The sequence below is a fragment of the Egretta garzetta genome, unplaced genomic scaffold, assembly GCF_000687185.1.
Source record: "Egretta garzetta isolate BGI_Z169 unplaced genomic scaffold, ASM68718v1 scaffold163, whole genome shotgun sequence".
In the NCBI taxonomy this organism is placed as follows: domain Eukaryota; kingdom Metazoa; phylum Chordata; class Aves; order Pelecaniformes; family Ardeidae; genus Egretta; species Egretta garzetta.
Window position 1 is genome coordinate 568,368 of NW_009259308.1, and position 21,732 is coordinate 590,099.

A 21,732-nucleotide genomic window follows, 5' to 3' on the forward strand; every position below is an offset into this window, starting at 1 on the left:
TTTGTCATGGTGGGCTGGGGGTTGCATGCTGCAGGAAGGGTGATGCTCACCTTGTGCATTGCCCACTGCTGCGGGTGATGCTGCGTGGGCTGCCCATGGTGTGCTGGGAGAGGGCTGCCAGCCCCACCCCCCCGGGTTTTCTGTCCCCCAGGAGCTCCACTATGGCCTTTTCACCTACCAAAGTCAGCAGGCAGAAATGCGTGACTTCAGCAGGTGCTGGACCGCGCGCAGCTTCTCTGTGCTAGGATATTTGCATTTTGTTCTTCATTCTGTGCTATTAGAGCAAGTCTCGCCCCATCACCTTTAATACTGAAAAATTTAGCCATTTGATTTGAATATCACATTTCCTCTTCTGATTGTTAATCCATTCCCAAAATAGACTTGGAAACCAATTTGCACTTTTGTCCCTGGAGCTCTCACACTGGTAGTGGGACAAGGGGCTTTGTGTCAAAGAAAGATGTCTACCTCCAGCAGCAGGCTCGAATAAAAAATTATAATAAAACACTTTTAAGAATACATTTCACAGTTTATCCTTAGTGTGAATTGCTTCTTACACTGTGAACTTTTTGGACTGTAGGGCTGAGAATTTTCCTTTGAGTCCGTCCTGGGTTACGACCACCAAAGCTCTCGGAGCAGAGATGGCAAAGCTTCTGCTCCAAGCTCCAGAGAACATGAAAATGGAGCTCTAATGAGGACGTCTGTCCTGTGACAGCTTTCCCAGCAAAACAACAAACTGGCCGTACTCTTGTTGAGCACTAGAAACCCTCAGGGGATGCTAATGTGGCATGTACTCACTTCCTGATTAACTATACCTGCTGAAAAAGCTTTTTTGTTCTCAGGATCTTATGAATTGCTCCAGTCTGAAGGATTACATTACAGAGCAGTTCATGAGTATGGCATTTCCTGGAACATATTTAAAGAAATATGGTGCAAGTGCCTATATTGGCATACAGTCTTCAACCTTCCTGTAAATGAAATATTACCAAACCCAGAAAACAACCCCCACCAAGCAAAAACAAAACCCCAAACCATTAGCGGTCTGTGAGGCGTCTAAAACTAGGTGTGGACTATGTCATAAAGTGCATTTTGTTAGTACAGTATTTTCAGCTTCTGAAATCTGAGTTGAAATCGCTGTTACACAACTACGCATTTTCTTGGTTCATGTTGACATTAGCTCAATGTTACGTTTGAGGAGTTAAATGCTTCTTTGCAACAAAATGCAGAATTTAGACAGAAGATTATCCACAGCTCTGTGGCTGCAGAGTTTGAAAATGTCTGTGCCTCTCAGATTGAATTCACCAGGCTCTGGTACTAACCTAGGGCAGGGCTTCTACAGTTTTGTGAATATGTCAAACCTCTGGCTGCTCCACAGCCCAGGTACACTTTGAAGATTATTTTTGATTTATTAGCAGATGGATGTGAAGCCTGATGAGGCTGGCGGAACTTGTTTCCATCATCTTCTGCAGCTGGTGAGATGCAGTCAGGCTCGGATCTGCTGCCAGGTGACTTCTTTCCTCCTGCGCCTTGTGGAGTCCTGCAAGGGGAGGTCCAGAAAACCATGGGTGGCTGCAGTGGCAAGAGGAGCGCAAGGTGAGAAGGGCCCTGGAGGGATCATGTGTTTTGGAGCAGGGAATTCAAGACAGAGAACTTAAAGGAAAACTTTTTCAGACTCTAGCTACAAATCAAAATATGTAAGTAAGTTCTTGAGAGAAGGTCTGGTGAGCAAAAAGCTGGTCACAAAGAAATATCCTCGGTAATTTTAAACAGTGAATTGGAAAGAGGTGTGGGTTCAGTGTGAGAGCCATGTTGCTTATCACCAGAGGTAATGGCTGAATTGCAGTACATATCTGATTAATTTAGCCTTGTTTTCTTCATGCAAAAACACATACCGTATTTACGTTTGTCAAATAAAATTCTCCCTGAATTACTTAGCTCTGCTTGTAAGGTCTGAACAGCACTGCTTGTAGTGAAAATACTCCTAAGGCTTAACAGCAGCCATTGCTACTCTGTAATAATATAATAGGTATCTAAACAACAACCAGCTGCAGGTACACAGAATAGGGCTATGAAAACCACAGACTGGTGCTAAAGGCACCTCATTCTGTGATAAGGGAGGTGGGGTGGCAGAAGGATGGTGCCAGCCTCATGGCTGCCCTGTAGGAGGCAGCAGGGCAGCAGGCACTCACTGTGAGCATCTTAAAGATAAATGTGGGTTGCTAGCTTAAATATGTATTTTCTGGCTAAACGAAATTCCTAAAGTTATCCTACTAATACACAGTGGCACAAATAATGTTAATTTTCCTAAGCCATGCTGAAGAGAATAGCTTTCTCCTTTGAAGCAGCTAGTTTTAAAAAGATTTTACTCAACTTGAAGCTGGGGGAAAATTGCATAGAAAACCCTTTTTGGCAAGGAGAAATGCATATAGGGAAACAATCCCATATTTGATAACAAGTGCGAATGAATTACGCAGATTTGTTAATATTGCTGCTGACCGCTTTCTCCTCGCTATTGAATTGTGTAATGTCAACTCCCTTTTTTTTTTGTTTTGTTTATTTGAGCAGAGCAGCAGTCGCAGGTTGCTGCCTTTCAGACTGACTACCAAGCAGGTGGTGGCTCTTGTTTCATACCTTACTCTTCTGTTATACAGGAGACTGGTTTGGTGAGGACATTGCAAATGGCCTATAGACATTTTGGCACCAATTAAGGATCATTTCTAGTACTGGTGGGGTTAGAGGCCTCAGGTTTTAATTAAGCCCCCACAGTCCTTGATATCGTGCAAACATAAGCTAGTGTCTTGCTGTTACATGGGCACAGCCCTGTATCCATGGAAAGCATCAGTGGTATGGAGGAACCTCCTTGTGAGCTCGGAGGTTTGGCAATGGGACATTTGCAACAGGACTACACTAATTGTTTAGAACGTTTCCTGCCTTGATGTTTTTAATTTAAATAAGTAAGAAGGAGAAACGGGAGAATGGATTCACTCTACCTAAAGCTCTTTGGAAAACAGGGCGCAGAGAGGCTGCCCATGAATGCTGCTAGTTTTCTAGTTTTAAGTAATTATTATTGCCACTCCTATTTTACAGGCAGGAGATGGAAAAACTAGGTTAAAATTTAAGATTAAAATTACAGTGTCTCGACAGAGCTGAGAGCAGACCCCAAGATTTCTGAGCTTTGACCAGCCTGAGGGATGATCTGAAAAGGCAGGGTGGTAGTGGCTGCAAACCATCAGAAAGAGGCATACAGAGCTATAAAGTGAGCTGCATCCAGTGTCCCTGTGTGTTACTGCATCAAAAGTAATGAGGGACTTCCTAAACGTACAGCCAGTTCAAAACATTACTCCCCCAGAAGTATTTCTTATTCGCTATAATGAAGCAGTAAGTTGCTATAACTGGATTTTGAAATTATTTACCAAGATTTTGAGCTGTTGCTGATAGCTCTCACACAAGCATTTAGACTGTTCCCAGCACGAATTTGGGAAAGACAATATCAAGGTTTAAATTTTCCATCTGACTCAGACCAGAGGTTTGAGCAAAGGCATCTCCATGTCGGCCTGGGAGGATACCGTAGCTATTGCGCTGCTACAGACTGAGCTGATCGGTTCAGTTTTCCCTGTTCAAGCTCTTCCCTTGACTGTGGAAAACTTAACTGTTCCCTGGAACTAGGGCTGGAGCTGAAGCTGTGTCTCTCAGGTGAAAATCCTAAATCTCTCGTTACCGTCTTCCCAGCCAAAACATGCTTTACTGGTCCGTGTAAGCTGGAAGAGCATCCAGAGGAAAAGATGCCCAGGCACCAAGTGCCCTGCAGTGTTGATTTGGGCACACTGTTGAAAGGGCAGGCGTGGGTTCAGGGTCCCTCCATTCCCTTGGGTGAACAGTGTAATTACCAAGTTAGCAGTGTGTAAGTGGCCTACGTAACCTCCTTCGATTTATAGCAAGCAATTATTTTCCTTTCTTATTACAACCACTTGGAAGTGAACTACACTTGCAGCAGGAGGGCAGGCAGGAGGTATGCTCCTGTGCAGAGAGAAAGAGTCAAACCCAGCAATCCGAATGTTGTTTTCCGGTCCAGATTTCAGACTGGAAAATAGGCTGAAAAATGAGTGTGCAGGCAGACACGAAGTTGTGTGGCCCATGACTTTTAGAAGAGCCACAACCTATTTTGCAGGTTTTCCCTCAGTGTGTTGGTAACGGGGGGCAAGACCTCTCCAGGGAGGACTCGCTCCAGGTCCCTCCCTCGTGTCTCTAGCAGGTGTCACGGAGAAGCCTGGAATATCTGAGCCTTGGGGATGACTTAATTCCTTGATTCTGCACTGTCATTTAATCTCCATTGTTCTGCCTTTTCCCTGCGAATATGGCTTCTGACAGTATGTTTGCTGCCTTCTCTGTCAAGCTCACTTGTGCCTTGCTCTAGGGACAAGTGACATAAAGGCCTCCTTGCTCAACAAGCGAGGCTCCTTGTGCTGCCATTACAGAGCTCTGACTGAATGCAAAACCCAAGCTGGTATTGCTCATACTTAATCAATTGTGTCACTGCCGATGGTATTGGCAACTCCTAAGTTGTGTCTGCTAGGCAGGCTGGGAAAATAATAAGGAATAGCCAGGAAGAAAAATCACTTTGCGACAACCAGACGTGCAGAGCCTGAGGTGGCAAAAATTTACAGCATCTCCTCCTTGGGCCTGAGACGAGATGACTCCATGCAATGCAAGGTAGGCTCATCTTTTTACTGTTGTGCTGCTTTCCTCTCTAAATTTTAAACGTCAGAGTTTTCACTTCTGTGCCATGGTTGAAACTGTTGATTGAACTCTCTCTTCTGTTGGCAAAATTTTTGTGCTTCGCATGGTAGAGCTATTGCTTCTCAGAGCAATACTTCTGTTACTGCAGATTTTAATTACCGCTTGTTGAGAACAAGATAAATGGAGCTCAAAGCCCATAGCATTAAAGCTCTAACCATAGACAACCTAACTGTGCCTGTTACTGTGCTTAGATGATGTCAGCAGCATACTATTTACTTAACCTATAAATGTCACTAATGTGATCTGTACTGCTGAAGAGGATTTGGGGAGAAATTCTAACATGCAGCAAAAGAAAGAAACCTTTAAGGAACAGATGGACAGGCAGGATTTTCACACTCACTGTTCAGATGTAAGAGCATGGAGAGCCCATATTTAAGACAGCAGATTTTTGCTGGGGGTGAGCACATCTTGCACATCACTTGGCATGCGTGCAGGAACACGCCTTCTCTCTGCACTTCACACCTGCCAGCGAAGCCCCGCGGGAGCCCGGTGGGCGTGAAGAGGTGCCGGGTGGGTGCCGGCTCCGCGCCTGTCAAAATAGTTATCCTACCAGTGTGGGTTAGGATGAGTGTGGCTGGGCCAGGAGAGGAGTAAACACCCAGATACGCCAAACTGCTCCTTTGAACAGAGCTTGCCTCCTGGCAAGCAGACGCTGCAGGCAGCAAGGCTCTGCCGCGGAGCTGCTGGTTTGCGCCGTGCTCCATCAGGGATGTCGAGCCCTGGCGAAGGAGGGTCTGAGGCTGTCTCTACCAGCCTTTGGATCCCAAGTAGAAATTTTGCTAATTGGGTGGAGTTAAAAAAGTCTCATAAACTCTTCTCCACCTGCCTGCTCTCAACCTTAGAGCTGCCAACAGCCTGTGGGTAGCTGGATGGACTCAGGGACCCCCCATGCATATTTGTGCACATGCTGCAGTGTCAGAGCTGAAGGGGGTTCGTCTGTGGAGCAGAAGCCCCAGGTGAGGCTTTCCAAATGCCAGCTCAACCTCTGAGGCTGGATCTGCAACCCTGCCTGCCAGCTTCTCCTCTGAGCTCCCCGGTGGGTTGCTCCTGCGTCCTCCCCCCAGCCCGGGGGAGGCCTTCTCCTCCAGAGATGCCATTGTTCAGAGCAAGGGGAGGACAGAGGAAAAGGTTTGGGGTTTTTTTTTTTTGTTTCTGTTTTGTTTGGTGGTGGGGGTTTTTTTGTGTTTTTTTATTTTAAATCTCACAGGAGGTCATGAGACAATGTAGGTCAGTGACAGAGCAAGGCTGGGGACATTTTAGGTAGAGCTGCTGTTCGTGCATTGAGGTGTAACACAGCGTGCTCCACAGCCGATTTTATTTTTGGAGGGGTAAAATGGGGGAAAAGTTACACCCTCTGAATTTAATTCCTGATGTGTGTCAAGTTGGGTGTATGCTTTTTTCCCCCCTCCTTTTATTTTTTTTTTTTTTCCCCTTTTCATTTTTCTTTTTTTGGGGGGATAAATTCATACTACTTTCTGGTCTCCATCCTGTTTGATGAATTCATGGTGCCATCTACTGACTAGAGATGGAATTAGCACTGAGTTCTAGTCGGTGATAGCGTTCTGCACTATTTCAAAATAAAATTTAATCATACGATTAAACAACAGCATTAAAAGTGGAAAGCACCAAATACCTGGGATTTTTTTTTTTGTTCACCAGAAGAGCTCAGCACCTCTAAATCACCCTGACTACTTTGGGATATGTGCCTGGCTCTGCAGGAGGCTGAATAAGAACAGTGCTTTCGAAACCTTGCCCCAAATGTACAGCAGAGCCCCAAGGATTTCTCCTTCCCCCCTGTGCTCAGGACATTTGTCTGCCTCTGCTCTGCTCCTCATAATGAGAAACGGTTTTCAAAAACATTTCGAGCTTTTTGGAAAACTGGAAGATTATGGGGGTTTATTCCTTCTTTAAAAAAAATAGCAGTAACCAAACCCAACAGATCAAAATGTTATGTTTTGAGTTTGTGAAGCAGACAAATTCTTTCCCCTTTTAGCTGGAATCAGCAATGTTACACAATCTGATCACATGGCCAAATCTGCAATTTAAAAAAAAAGAAACAATCAAACCGCCAGTGAGAGGGGAAAAAAACCCCGATCTCAGCTGTCTTTGCAGATGATACTTCTGAATTTCAGATTTCAAAAAGCCCCAAACATTTTGATTAGAAAAGAAATAAATAAATTGGTAAATAATTTGCTGGTTCTACTGAGGGTACGTGAATGGGAATGAGCTTTGCTCCTGCAGATCTCTCCTCCAGCTTTAACTACTGTCTCATGCTATTACTGTCTCTTTGCTGACTGCTCCTTCTCTCCCGAACTATCTATTTCTCCTGAAGCCTCCTGCTCTTCAGGAGTCTGTTTCCCATCCCCAGGCAGATGCACAGCATCACCAACCTAAGAACCTGGCAGTCGGCCTGGAAAACAGGGTATGGGGCTAGCGTTAGAGATCCAGGACATCTTCATCCCCAGGTGGCTCTTGCCTTTTGAAGGACTCTCTATGAGGAGCAAGCAACAGCAAACGTGTGGGGAAAAATATAAGCGAGTAGAAACATCTTTAAAAAATATATGAATACTTCACAGAATGCAAAACAGCTGGGAGGCTTAACCAAGATACATTGTCTTTGCTTCTGAAATATCCGGTTCTTTTTCCTTTAGAAGAAAATGCGGAATGTATCCTAAATGGCAAACAATTTCCGCATACGCCTTTAAAGCACGGCCCCTTTTTTGTCCTTTTTCTGTAAGCACAGTGATTGCCCATAATAGCCTGCCAGTGTTCCTGAGGTTAATAGATAAAATAGATAAAAGATAATAGTGTTCCATGTAGTGGTGCTTTAGGGAATACTGTGAATATTGAGGTAATTGGGAAGTCTGTAAGCGGGGGGGTCACTGGAGAGGAGTCGAGGTAAGATTAGAAAAGCTGAGCTGCAGATCTCGGGAATACTTGATAAAGGTCAGAACTAGAGGCCACTGGATCACTTTCTCTTGAAATAGTGAGTCAAATAAAGAAGAGGGCAGAACTAGAGCAGTACCTATTATTTCCGACATCTAATTATTGTATAGATATTGTTATTTTAATAAGATTAGCCAGCAGTAATGGCAAAGCGGTAGACCCTTCCCTTCTTCGAATATCAGAGAGATTAGTCTGCCCACCAGCAGAGCAGTGGCATGCTTAGAGAGGGCCATACATTAGTTAAGCACGACAGATCATGGGCTGGTTAAGAAACAACTTTGATGGTTTCCACCTCTCCTTGAACAGTCAGGTTCAGCTTTGCACAAGCTGTTAATGGCAGGTGGTGGGGAGCCTGCTACAAGTTAAGAACTGGCTCAAATGATGCTGTAAATGGACAGCCGGCATTTATATGAAGGAGGTTTGGAATTTGGAGGGTCGTTATTTTTAATCCAGGTCAGACCTGTTAAATTAAAGTCATTCAGTAAAAACAATGCAAATGGGATTTTTTTTGGTTTATAATGTGCCTTTTTAATCCCACCCTAGGGATAAACACAAGGAATATTTTTGCTTTCTACCAAATGTAAGAGGGACGGGTCAGAATTACCCACTACTGCTCATTTAGAAAGGCTAATGCCCTAGTTCAGCCTGTGCTCCCCTTTGCAGTCTAAGCTGATTTTAGCAAACATTTTGTTCAAGTCATAAGCAATTTGGTAAGCAGGTTGTAAACAACTGTTGCATGATACTTCAGGGAAGTCAGATTCACATGTGGAGTAGTGGGCAATGCTCTGAATGTATTCATCGGAGCCCAAACTTGTGCAGCAGGCTTGCAAACCAGCTCGAGGCAGGGATTGCTGTTCCTTGGTTTGTGTAGGGCTCAGCAAAACAGAACTGCAATCTCTGTTGTTTAATAGTAATAGTTTGTGTTTGGTAACTACTGGACACCGCAGCCATGGACCAGGACTGCACTGAGGGTGGGACTCCAGGCTGAGGTTGGAGGGAAGAATGGTTTCCGTCTCCAGGAGTTTGTAGCACAACGTGACAGCAGATGAATAGGTATATAAGAAAACAAATAAATTATGAGATGTTATTAGGTAATATGATAGTCAGTCTTGTAACACAATTTGTTTTATGGTTGTCATGCTCTTTTGGTAGGATTTGTGACAAAGTAAAGCTTCTTATGAGGAGTCTAGAGGAGGAAAATGAAGCCATGTGGTGTGTGTCTATGAGGAATTCCTGTTAGAGAAGGAGAAAGCATGAAGATGCCGTTTTGAAAAAGTAATTGGAGCATAACGGAAGCTGGATCCATAAAGTAAGTAGAAATTAAGGAGGCTATGGTGGAAATAAATTAGGATACACATTAGAAGTAAAGAAAAGCAGGTTACATTTGGTGTGAGAGAAAATGTTGACCTGATGAAAGTAAGAGACCAGGACAGTTTTGGGGGTTTTGTGGTTTTGTTTTTTTCATTCTTCCCAATGACAGTAGTGGCTACAAGAAGGAGACTAACCAGCAAACCAATTATTCTAGCATCTACCCTCGCTTGGCATGGTAGATATGTTTAATTTGAGCAAGGATCCTGTGAAAGGGAGATGAATTCAGTATGTGGAATTATGGAGAGATGACTTCAAGCCCTTCAGTCACAGCAGCACCTCTGCGTGATCTTTGGAAAATAGACCTTCTCTGCCTCATGCGTGTGCTAGAACAAATCCACAAAAAATATAGGGCACCCCAATGGTTGGTGAAAGCTACTGCAGTGCAGAAGAACTGGATATTGCGTGTCTAGCAGTTTTCTTAGGGCATTAGACTGAGGTTTTGGGTCAAGAACTGGACCTCTTCCAAACCCACGTTGCTGCAGTGTGCTTCCTTTCATTTATAGGTCTCCATTAAGATGGCTCTTTCAGTTCCCTGCTCTTTCATAGCCATGCTGAAGTCTGAACTCCAGCAGTAGCCTGTAAGGTCAGGAAATGCTTGTGCATGTCCTACAAATGTTTTGCAAACATTTGTAACTGCTGCAGTGCCAATTTATTGGTTGACTTCTGAACTTGATTGCTGTTAGTACTCTGCAAGACTCCAGCCTCGCAAGAGCAGCTGAGCGGAAGCGAGGCAGTGAAACACAAACTCAGACAGGCTTGTTATGTTATATGCACCTTCAAACTGCTCTTCACCTCTCATGGACCTGAAGTTTACAAGGCAAAAGAATAGTTAAAAGAGTTGGAACAAGTCACAGGGGGGTGAGAAAACAAAGAGGCTCATTAAACTTTATGCCTTCATCTCACCTATAAACAGCATAGTGCAGTTTTTGTTAATGCTTTGAATTTTAATTACACGCTGCCTTAACTAGTACACATCTAATCTTACATTCTTCCACCTGGTATTAGAGAATGAATCTCAAGTTTAATTTAAAAGCTGCACAAGATTGTGAGGAATGCTGGGGTACATGTTTGTGCGTAGGCTACAAGTTTGCTCACCATTTTGAAGAGAGGGAAGATATTTTCATTCTGAAGTGCTCAACAGGGACTTGATTTTATTATCCACAAAGCAATTAATAACATATTAGTATATATGACTGCATTCAGTGTTTGCTGACAAGTCCTCGTGCTTCTCTGTAGGACATTTTCTTCTGAATCTGACATCTTTCTTAACCACCAAAGAGTATAAATATTGGTCTTAGTGCTTGAATGAGTCGCATCTCAAACAAGTGAATCACATTTTTAAAGCACCATGCTATATTGTGGAATTACTGAATTTCTGTACAGATCAATGCTGTGAAAAATCTTCATGTTGCCTTGAATAGGGCCATATCCATTTTTTCTGTCCAAGTAGACAGTATTCCAGGGGGTATCGCAGTGTGTTTCAGAGTAAGTTCTCTTTTTAAAAGTTATTCTCATTGAAAATAATACAGCATCACAATTTAAAGCTTGATTGAAAAAAATTTTAATGGAAAGTTTTCCCAGAAAATGCCAATTTTACTGAGAGACGCTTCTGCTTTGAAATTCTCCTTAATTCTCTGGTGTAGTCTGCAGCCCATTTTGTTGACAGCAGGCTATTTTGGGAGTCAAAGTAACTGCACACAGGCCTAGCACAAGCAGGGACCGTGCACATCATCCTTATTCTTGTGCCTCTTTAGTCTAGCAACTCCCTCCATCACAAGGTGGTTTTCTCACTGCATCTGGTTTCAGACAGGAGCCGTGGTATCAGCAGAGCAGCAGAGGTGCTGGGACGCTATGGAACCACACGGCTCAGTACGTGCCAGAGACGCACGCCGATGCAGAGCTCAGAAGCTTTCACACAGCTGAGGTGATTGCTGCTCCACTGGTATCATCTGACCTTCTCAGCAGCTGACCATCAAATCTAAGATGTTTTTCTCCTAACAGTTCTACATAACCAAACATTTGGAAGGAAGATGTCCAGGAAACCTGTAGTTGCTTCAGAGAACCTTCCCCTAGGTCAGGCCTAAAACCCTTTATGATGAATACTGGCTACTTTTAGCAGTGATTAAATGGAAACTGATGAACGATTCAGGCTTGAATTTGCCACAAACAGGTAGGAAAGTAGTTTTTGGTTATTTTTTCCAGGGTAGATAAATGACAATGGTCAAACCCAGGAACTGAATGAATGATGAAAATCACTTTAACTTTTTTAATATAAGGATACATATGGGATATATTTGTGCTCATATACACACATATCTGTAAGTAAAAATAGTGTATGTTAGTAGGAATTGGAGTACTTATGAAAATCTGTGACGACTCTGCAGATGCTTTATCTTGGAGTAAGTTAGCGTCTCAGTGTCACTTTTGTGGGTGACTCCAAAGGGCATTTAAGAAATTATATGGAAGAAAAATGGATTGAAAAAAGAGCAAAGTGCTGAATGTCAGTTTACTTAATCTGGAGCTGAATGGAAAAGCCATTAGGGAAAATACGCTGCACAGGTTTGGCAGCCTGTGCCATGAGAAACATTTCCCATAGCACGTGCAGGCAGAGCAGTTAAGTGTTAATCGGAAACAACGCTGTTTGGGTTTTTTTTCCTTGAAACTAATATTAGTAGATATGTTGTTAAGAAGTGTTAATCTGATATAAGACACAATTGTTTCATTTATTAAACATTCTTCGCTACTGCTAACAGCTGGGAAACCACGAGTAAGAGGTAAAATACATCCTCCTGCGATGCATGGGGAGCCAGGGTTATAAAGTAGGTTATAAAGTAACTCCTGAGGTTATTAAAGAGTCACGGTGCATGTTCCTGGGATGGTAGAACAGTGGTGCTGGTGCGAGGCAGAGGGCAGCCGGCGAGTGCAGAGGAGAGATGTGGCTCAGAATTCGCAGCAGGAGCAGTTTGGAGCACCCTGCGGTGCCCTGGCAGCCTGTCCTTGCTGGCAGCTCTCGCTTCTGCTCTCTCAGCTGCCACCACACTTCACCTTTGCTTAAGTTTAAGCACGTGTATGAATTTATCCTACTGCCAGCAACGGGATTGCTCATCAGTATTTGCGCTGTTTCCCACAAGTAAGTCTGAATGGAAAGTGGACTGCCACAAAATGCCAGATTTATTTTCCAAACTGACACGTGCATGGATAAATTACATTTATATTATATATCTGTTTTTATCTATCTGTCTATTTTCTGTAATAAGTCAGTGCCACAGGACAGTAAAATAAATATTTACATGAAATATATAAAGAGCTTATACAAACTAGGTTATACTGGCATTGCTGATCTGTTTTATGTTGATATTTACGCTATTTGGTTTATTACAAGCAAATTGAATTATAAATACTGTGTTTCTTAAAGCAAAGTCTATTTAATAGCAAGTATGAGGTAATTTTTCTGGCATGATACTTCGTGGAAAGCTTGTTTTTAATCAAACTAGCAGTTTTTGGAGCACAGTTCTGATCAAAATTTCTGTATTTCAAAGTGATATGGAAATCTGGTGGCATATTGGAGTCTGATGTACCTGTAAATAAATCAGATCTCTGGGGCAAGAGGGACTTTCAGGAATCACCCTGGGTCAGGTAATTCCGTTGTGGCATATCTTTCATAAAAGGAAAGAGGAATCTCAGTAACTTAATAAGCTTGCAAGTCATCAGATTTTCCTCACGCAGTCATGTCCTGTAAGTGCAATAGAGTGTATTAATAGTACTCTGATGTAACATTTTCCAAGTGTTTTGTAGTAATACTGGTTGGGCCATGTACTTCTAACAAGCGTTAACATTCCTTGGGGAAGACTCAGGTTTTGAAGTGCCTTATACTACCATAAAATGTGGAATAATCAAATCTGTGAAGGACAGGCCCCTGTGAACCCGGCAGGAATATATGACACTTGTGTATTGTGTAACAGGCATTTCCTCTACTTCTGTGACCAACTGTAGAAAATCATTTCGAAGTATATGCATTGTAGTTATGAAGCCGAACATAACTTTACATAAAATTCAAGTTTCCTACTTCGTCAACACATGACTGTGGTGGGTTCTTGAAATGGAAAACACCTGGAATTGCTGCTGTCACCCCAAAATCTTTGCCCAGTATCACTTCCTCCCTTTATGCTTATTTTCAGTAGCACCTGGCTACCCATTCGGTTTTTGTACAGTCAGGGAATGCTCTTTGCCCGAGCAAGAAGAGTGGAGAAGGTGGCGATGAGATGCTACGCAGGTATGATTCTTATGGGTTACTCTTGCAGTGAGGACATCCTAGAGCAGGAACCTGACAAGTGGCTGGGACTGAAGAAGGGTTATGTCTAGATAACATTTGATTAACCTGCACACTCTTATTTGAGAAAAAAACAAATCCATAGTCAAAAGATGCAGTACACTCTCATACAGTTTTAGTTAAAAGAAATTCCAGTTGGAGGTAACGTCGTCCCATTAAGTGGACCATAGCGGAAAGGTTCTTTCTTCTTTAAGAACTGTTGCTATTTCACAATAGCTATATCTTTAATCGATGACAGAACAACCTGCCTGTCAGTATAGCTAATAGCCAGTGCCACTGCAAATGCTCAGTAGCCTAAAAACGTGTTTATATTTCATCCCCAGACTCAGTCTGAAGCGTCACCCTGCCTAGATATGTACCTGAAGTTCGACACAGCCCCTTGAGGCAGGGATGCTCGATAAGTCCATACCCACCGACATCTTCCCTGCTTTGTTGGCATTTAAGGATGCTTCTGGGCAAGGCTGCTTGTGAAAGTAGGTATCTGCAGGTTCGCATCTCCAGTGATTGTACATGGTGGCAGCCTGTTGTCGCCTGTCCTGCTGTAGTTCCTGAGCTCTGCAACGGCAGGTCATCTCGGCCCGTCTTACAGGGAGACATGGCTCACAGTCCTTGAGCTGCAAACCCTTTGAAGTCAGGGCCTGAAATATTTTGTTCTGTAAGGAGTTTCACACATACGCTTATATCCTGTATATGATCTTTTACAAGAATGACTTATGTTTTACAGATTATATGGACTTCCTAGTATATTTTAATATGGAAAAAATAATTGATACAACTATATACAAGTAATGAAATCTGATTTCAGTTAATTCATGTAATAGATTAACATCTGGTTCTGACTTTCCAGATCTTGGCTTCTAGACTTCCAGAAAATAATGGGAAAGCCAGTAGAAAGCCTCTACATAGTGCATAGTATTAATTCTTCATGTCTGTTTCATTTTACCTTATTTAAACTTGAAAGATATTCTATCTTACCTGCATGAGTTCAGATATCTTCCCTCATCACTCATGAATGGGAATCACATCACTACATCCTCATATATTATAACTCAAAGGAGAGCACTGAGGGAAAACAGCCAGAGAAATTCAGCCCAAACCATCTCATGAGTTGTATAAAACAGTTCTTGTACTTTCCACTGGTCTGACCTTTTCCACTACTTGTTGTCTGAGGCACTTTAATCGGTGGATTTAGAATTTATTGTGTAATACAGCTCTTCTTTTTCAGACAGCAAAAGCCATGTTAACCCTCTCTTGTAGAGTGGAGAATTTGGCCAATCTAGGAAACCCCAAGTTTGTCCTTTCAGTCCTAATATCTCACACTGTGGATGCTTTGCAGTTGATTTTGATGGGATCAGACATAGACATTGAATCAGCTCCATTCATTTGATTGATTACTGATTTATTGATAATTAGAAGATACTAGTTGAAATACTGAAATGCTAATCACTGTTGCCATGTGCAGTTATTGCTGGGCAGGGAGGATAATTGTTGCTCCTTACAGAGTTCGGCTTCCAATGACATGAAGAAAACCCCGCTGTCTGAAGTGGTGCCATGGTCAGGTAACCGCCGTTTCCAAGGGAAGAACATGGCTGGAGAGATGTGAACCTTCACAGGAGCTCGACAGGTGTTTGCCAAGACCCTGATTTCAGAGGTATTTATGAAAAAAAGATCTACAAAGGCATGCATGCTATCTATATGTGGCTTTCTATTTCTTAAATTCGCTTGTGTTGTGATATGTGAGATGTTGCCATTTTATTTGGCAGCTGCATTGGTACCTACTGGATAACAGTGTGTCAGGGCGCTGTGAGGGCTGGGGGCTCCCCCAGGGGATGGCAGGGCAGGACCTGGCAGCCAGGGCCCATCCCACCCCAGCCAGGGAGCATCCGGCACCTCCCTAGGGCTGAGGGCACGCTGAGAATGTGAGTCACGGTGAGAAGCACCCCATGGGGGGCAGGGGAACATGTGGTCAGGACCCTTACAGATGTCATTGAACTGAGTGGGTAAACCTCAAGAGCTAGTTTTGCTCAAGGGTGATCTAACCAGTCATTTGTAATCATCTGTGGTAGGTAACTGCTAATACAGAGTAAGCATTTTTACTTTTTTTATGCATTTGAGAGCATTTTGAAATTAAACCTCCTTGCTTCTATGATTTCTTTTTATTTTGCATGGAATGATTATGTGCTGTTATCCTGAATATGCGAATGTCACATACAAGATACCTCATGCACTTGTAAATTCAGCAGGCATTTTCTTGGCACCTTAATATTCCATTGATGCAGCTGGTACTTTACACTCCATTTAAAAAAAAACCCCAATATCTTGCCAAATTGCATGAAGTCTAATCTGGCCTTCACCTCTCTACAGCTAAAAGTTGTGGTTTAACCACCCTTTCCCTGTCCAGAAGTAGAAATGAACATAGAAGAGTAAATGCCCAGGGTGCTCAAAGCTCTCAGATTTAAATCTCTCAAGATCAAAGAGCTAATCATAATGAAATAATTCCTTTTTAATGAGCAGTAGCTCTTCATTCTGCCCATGGTTCAAGAAAATAATCACATTCAGAAAGTTTGAGTACTTAAGACCCAATCTCTATCTCAGGTATACAGGTGACAGCAAGGGTACTGGCAGGTCATTGCCATGGTTGTGGTCTGGTGTCACTGCGTGAGAGGTGGCACAGCTGCACTGTCCCCCCCAGAGAGCCCACACCCACACTGCCAGAGACTTCTGCTGTCCCCCACCCTGTGTTCAGGCTTTTGTCAAGTGGGGTGTATTCATGGGGTAATGTATTTTAAAGAAGTTTTCAATGAGAGCTGTGTTTGTGGCCATTAGGACCAGAAGGGTAAAAGTAGCCTTGAAAGTAGGGCAGAAGCTCTGCAAGAGCAGCAGTTGGTGATGGCAGACAGGCAGAAGAATGAGAGGAAGGGGGAATGTCATAAAAGGAAGCAGGGCAATGCAGGAAGACAAAGCTTTATTTCACATAATCTGGGTTGCTGGCCTCCTGGAAAACTGCTTCTCTAGTTTGCTGCCCACCATGCTGTGGCAGTTCTGCTCTCACCATACAGGGGTGTGTATTGCTATCCCAGACAGCTGGCGATGGAAACCCCATTGCTTTAGTTCTGCAGCTGAACCTGCAACATTTCTGTATGTTTAGATTTGATAACCGGTGGAAAGGGTGTTGAGGTAGCCCGGAGAGGGAAAGCGGAGCAGTCCTGAACACTGCAGTGAGTTCTTGTGAGACATTCATGGTCCACCTCGGTGACCATTTAAGTTCACAGAAAATCTATGCTTCACAGTTGAGCACTACACTGGGACTGCAGCCGTGACCCAAACTGGAGGTGTGTGCGCCTACGCAACGAGGCAATCCTGAGTGCCCTGTGCCACGCAGGAGGGTGCCTGCCCTGGCTCGTGCGCGTAGGCTGGGACTGCAGTTCCTTCAGCCCCTCAGTAAATCAAAGCCTATCACAACTTGATTCCAAGCACTCTTAAATAAATGAGCCTTTCAGCTGATGTCAATAGGATTTCTAGTCTCTTTCCCATTCCTCGGCATCTTTGCATCCCTAGAGAATATAATCAAGCACAGGAGACTGTAACAATCAGGGCTTGGAGATTATGTAGCATCCAGGCACAGCCTTGAGGAGTCGTGTTTGCTGACATTAAGTTGACTACAGCTTTACGGTCATTTTACACATGACAGCATGTCAGCTGTGTAAACCGCACTGGAGCAGGAGATTGCCCATGACTAGCTGCTGTGAAATTGAAATGATTTGTCCGTGTCTACGTGGACTGAAAATCATGGCTATTGTTTGCTAGTCATTGCAATTTCTCAAGCTTCTTTTCTAATTCAGTGTAATTTTGTAGCAGAGATGAGGCATTAAGGGGGTTCATGACGCAGGTGTGTGCCAGACCCCCACTTCACCAGTGCCTCCCATCAGATTTAATGGGCTTCACCTTGAAAGCATGAGATCATATTGTATTTTCCTAACTTCAGTAGAATTTATTCCAAGGGAAATCTTTGCCACTGTAGAGGGAAGTATTACTCAAGGTCACTTAGGGTAACGTCTAACTGACGTGATTTCTGTGAACAACCTGTGGATTAAGGTACCATTTAGTGTAACTGGTGTAGAGTTTGAGCTCATGGATTCCCGTGCTTTTGGTGTAACTGTATAGGTAATGATGGATGTGCTAGTCTGCACCTTGAACCAAAGCGATTTCGTAAACAACGATTACTGTTGTTCTCATTTTTCAGAATTAACAAAACTATGTGAAGTTTGTGGTGTGGTGAAATAACAGGACAATACTTCGAGTATGCCTTTTGAACATAATTCTGTACAAGTCAGGTCTATTTTGCTTTAAATTAGCATACAAAAACTGAAAACATTTTGACCTATTCTTTTGGACCAAAAGCTACAGAGTTCCCATATGTTCCGTAACCTGACCACTCTGTGTGTCACAAGGGAAACAGAAATGCTTTAAGTTTTTGTGATATTCTATATGTGACTGGAAGTACAATAAAGATTGGGATAAACAGACTTTATGCAACACCACATCCTAGTACAGAACATCTTATAAGAGAAAAGGAATAAAGACTCCCACTGAAAAGCTGCTGGTGTCAAATAATCATTTATTCTGCTATTGTTGACTTGCCCCCATCTAAATGACAGGGGCTTAGCTACCATCAGGAAACAATATTCCAACAAATGCTCGTGAAACCCTGTATAATTCTTGTCACATGAAAAGCCTGTGTGGAGCTGTGTGCTTTTGGCTTTAGAGTCTTTTTTTCTCACACACAGAGAAACAATAAATGAGGAAATATTTATGCTTATCAAGAAAGAAGGCTACTTTTTACAACCATCCTGCCCCAGCACATCAATGGATATTAAACTGCATTTCTGAAGTTTGGGTGAATTTCAGGGTTGATGTCACATATCATGCTCAAAAGCTTTTTCATCACGCTCTCCGTGTTCTTGTGGTAGCTGCCAGTGAGGTTCCGGATGGTTTCTGTTGTTTGCTCTTCTATTTTAGCAGAGAGGTTACCTTGGGAGCCCATTACCTGAAAAGCAGAAGTCCTCTGAGCAAATTAAGGTTACACATGACTATGTTTACTGAACTTTTCTTCATCATCTAGCATAAACATAACGCAAACACATCATAGTGCTTCCTAACAGTAAGGGTGTGATCTAGGTTGAACCATATGCATAAAAACAGGATTAAAGGGAACTCTTTCATATGCTCATTAGCAATGGGAATCTCCCCATGTAATGAAAGTTTCCCAGCTCACTGTGGGAGCAACGTTGTACATGTTTTGTCTTTTATATCGCTCATTTTAATTTGTTTTCTATTTTAATGACTAGTCAACTAAGTTCTATCACCAGTGTGCTTTGTTTGGCCTCACTGAGAATGAATGTGAGCGCAGCTAAGGAGCAAAACATGGGAAAGCCTTCCTGACAATGCATAATTACAGTTTCAGAGTACTTGAAATGTCTTCAGCAGTTAGTGATGTATAACCCTCAACAGGCCTCAGACAAGGTCTTTTAATGTTACATTTTCTTATCTGGCGAAATACCAGACAGCTTCTGGCACAGTTAATATCAGGACATTCGCTTAGAATTTAATTGACTCTAGACTCGCTGAACATTTTAGCAAGGTTATGTTATAAACAGATGCACACGTTCCAAATCCGTGACTTTGTTCCCTCCTCCCCCACTGCCCCAACATCCCTTGAATTCTTCCCTTATGGAAAAGTCCTTCAGATACTGGCAGAGAAATTGGTTTCCAGCTAAAGAATTCCACAGGGGAGAGCAGAAGACATTTTTGCACGCTGACAGAGTAAGAAAGGAATAAGTTACATATTCTTCTTGTTCCTGCTATGGTGGACTAGTAGCTGAAGCTAACCTGCAATGTTAGTGGGATACCTAGAGGATGACCAGAAACAAGGGAGGAGTCATTAGCTTTATTTTCCGTGTGACTCCAGCCCGACTTATTCCTTAAAAGAAGGAAAAGCAGCTGAGTTAAGATCTTTTGCACAATTCACCTTTGCAATTCTATTTATCGGTACCTGGCAATGTAGTAAGAAGTTTGTCCGTAATCCAGATGTAAACCACTTTCTGATTTGGAAGAAATACAGGACCTAGACTTAATTGTAAATATCAGGAAAAGATTATAGTTTTCTATAGTACCTGTTTTTAGCTGGCATTTTATTTTAGCTTTTAGACAAGTTGTAAGGGTCTCACGTGGGAAAGATTGTACAGCTTAGACCAGATTTATGAAGCTGATTTCTTCCACCGGGGAAAATAACTTTCTAGAGATCCCAGATGGTTGCATGTTATCCAGCTACTAAATACTTTTGAAAAATCTCAAGAAAAGTATTACAATTTTAAGAAGAGTCTCTGTAGAGTGGGAACCTGCTCTCCCAGTTCATGCTAATACTGTAACTTGAGATGATTCTTACTCTTCTGCGTTTTTTTTTTCCCCCCCCTTTTTCTGCTTCTGAATTTGAAGACCTTTTTCTTCTCCAAATGCAGACAATGCTCTGCTTAGTCTATGATTTCTGCTGACCTTGAAGGTCTGTCCCTTATTTTGCTCATACTGGTTTTATGCTAGTATAATTCCAAAGTCGCTACAATGTTACATCGCCTTGGAAGCCACAAAATTCAGAACTAGGCTGCACATCTCCAGAGTTTGGTGATCTCAGACCCTGAGCACAAACACCACGAGCACTAGCAAAATTGGTTTGAGATCTGGGCTTAAATTTTGTATATTTTGAAAAAAAGATCTTGCGTGTTGTCACTCTAGCCTCAAATTAATCGTTATTTTCTGTTGCTGCTGTTGTTCACTCTGGACCATGATGGTATGAGAAAATTTACCCCAGTTTGGATACACTTACACAAAGGAAGAGAATAGCATTAAATGAGACTGTGACAAAGAATTAAAAATACTTGTGTCTGAATATCTGAGCCAGTAAACTGAACTGGTCATCAGACTTCCTTCTGCATGAGCTTAGCTGGGACTCCTGACTGCCTTCCAGGCACGGGTTAATAATGATGACATTTGTCTGGGTAGATAAATGTTCGACATAATAGGGTCAGGGAATGTGAAGGAGGACTGCAATGATCTTGTACAACATGCTGTCATTTGAGGAGCAATATGTGCTCTGTCCTGCTTGTGTGAAAAGTTCAGTCGACAAACAGTGGCCTTTCCCTGCAGCTTTAATTTTGTTTGCGATGAAAAAATTGAGTTCACGCCAAAGCAACATCTTTTCTCTTCTGCTATTTCAGACCTAAGCCAAGAAGTCTGGCTTGACTGAAAAGGTGAACAAATTTTAGAGGTGTTTTTACTTTATTTTAGTGTCAGTAAACATCTGAAAACGTACACATGAGACAATTCCACCTGGCCTGGCTGGGTGAGAGTGTGTCTGGGGGCTGGCAGTGTATGTTAGAGACTGTGTGTGACTGCTTGTGGTCTCTTCTGGCAAATGTTTTATGTGAAGTGTCACTGAAATGACAGGTTTGTAAAGCAGTTTTTATTTGACCTCTTTGGCGTTTGGTTTTGTTTTTTTTTTTTTTTTGTGGCTGCTTTTGCACATGTAGTTTCCTTGCCTTTGCACAAAACAAGCAGGGGAAAAAACAAGAGCAAAAATTTAAGAGGAAGGTCACCAAATAAAAAGACAATGAAAATATTAGAGAAAACTGCTAGATGCCATAGATGTATAAACTGTGCTATAATTCAGATATGAAAATATCAGCTAGACCACTTACACTATGAAAATGTAGTGAAAAACTCCAACTGTTTTGGTGATTTCAGTTCATCAAAGATGCACTCTTGCATGCAGTCAAAAAAGCCAGATAAAGTGGAACAGAAATAGAAAGATTTTAAATCTTTGCTTTTACTGAAACCTCCAGTTTCAAGACAGGAAGGACGTCTGTCTGGGGTTAAAGAAAGAGGACTCAAAGTTATGCCTTCAAAGGACAAGCATGAACTGAATACAGATTCTGGACAATTTTAGTGGTGAAAGTTCACAATACCTTCTACAAATGCATTCAAAACCAGGGAAGAAGTCAAACTATGAAGCATATAGACTTCATAGGTGTTATCTATGTGTTTAATCAGTATGATCACGTTGGTTTGCAGAAATCTCCATGTAACACTGAAGCAATTTGTTTTACCATGGAGTAGATTGACACTACAAAAGAACATATGCAGGTTTCTTACTTACATTTGTTTGCTTGTTCCTAAATTCCTTCTCCCTCTGTAACCGGTAGTGGTCTATCTCGGCTATGGCTTTTTTTTTTGCCTGC

The 21,732-nt window shown here is 42.4% G+C and overlaps 1 protein-coding gene across 1 annotated transcript in view; it reads right to left on the minus strand.

Annotated features, from left to right (window-relative positions):
• Nucleotides 1–18,314: 18,314 nt before the first annotated feature.
• ATP6V1G3 (ATPase H+ transporting V1 subunit G3) overlaps nucleotides 18,315–21,732 on the minus strand; it is an 11,725-nt gene continuing 8,307 nt past the window's right edge. The window contains exons 3-4 of the mRNA XM_009636191.2: nucleotides 21,651–21,715; nucleotides 18,315–18,488 (exon numbers count right to left, since the gene is read on the minus strand). Coding sequence (XP_009634486.1) covers nucleotides 18,315–18,488; nucleotides 21,651–21,715 — 239 coding nt within the window. The remainder of the gene's footprint in view (nucleotides 18,489–21,650; nucleotides 21,716–21,732) is intronic.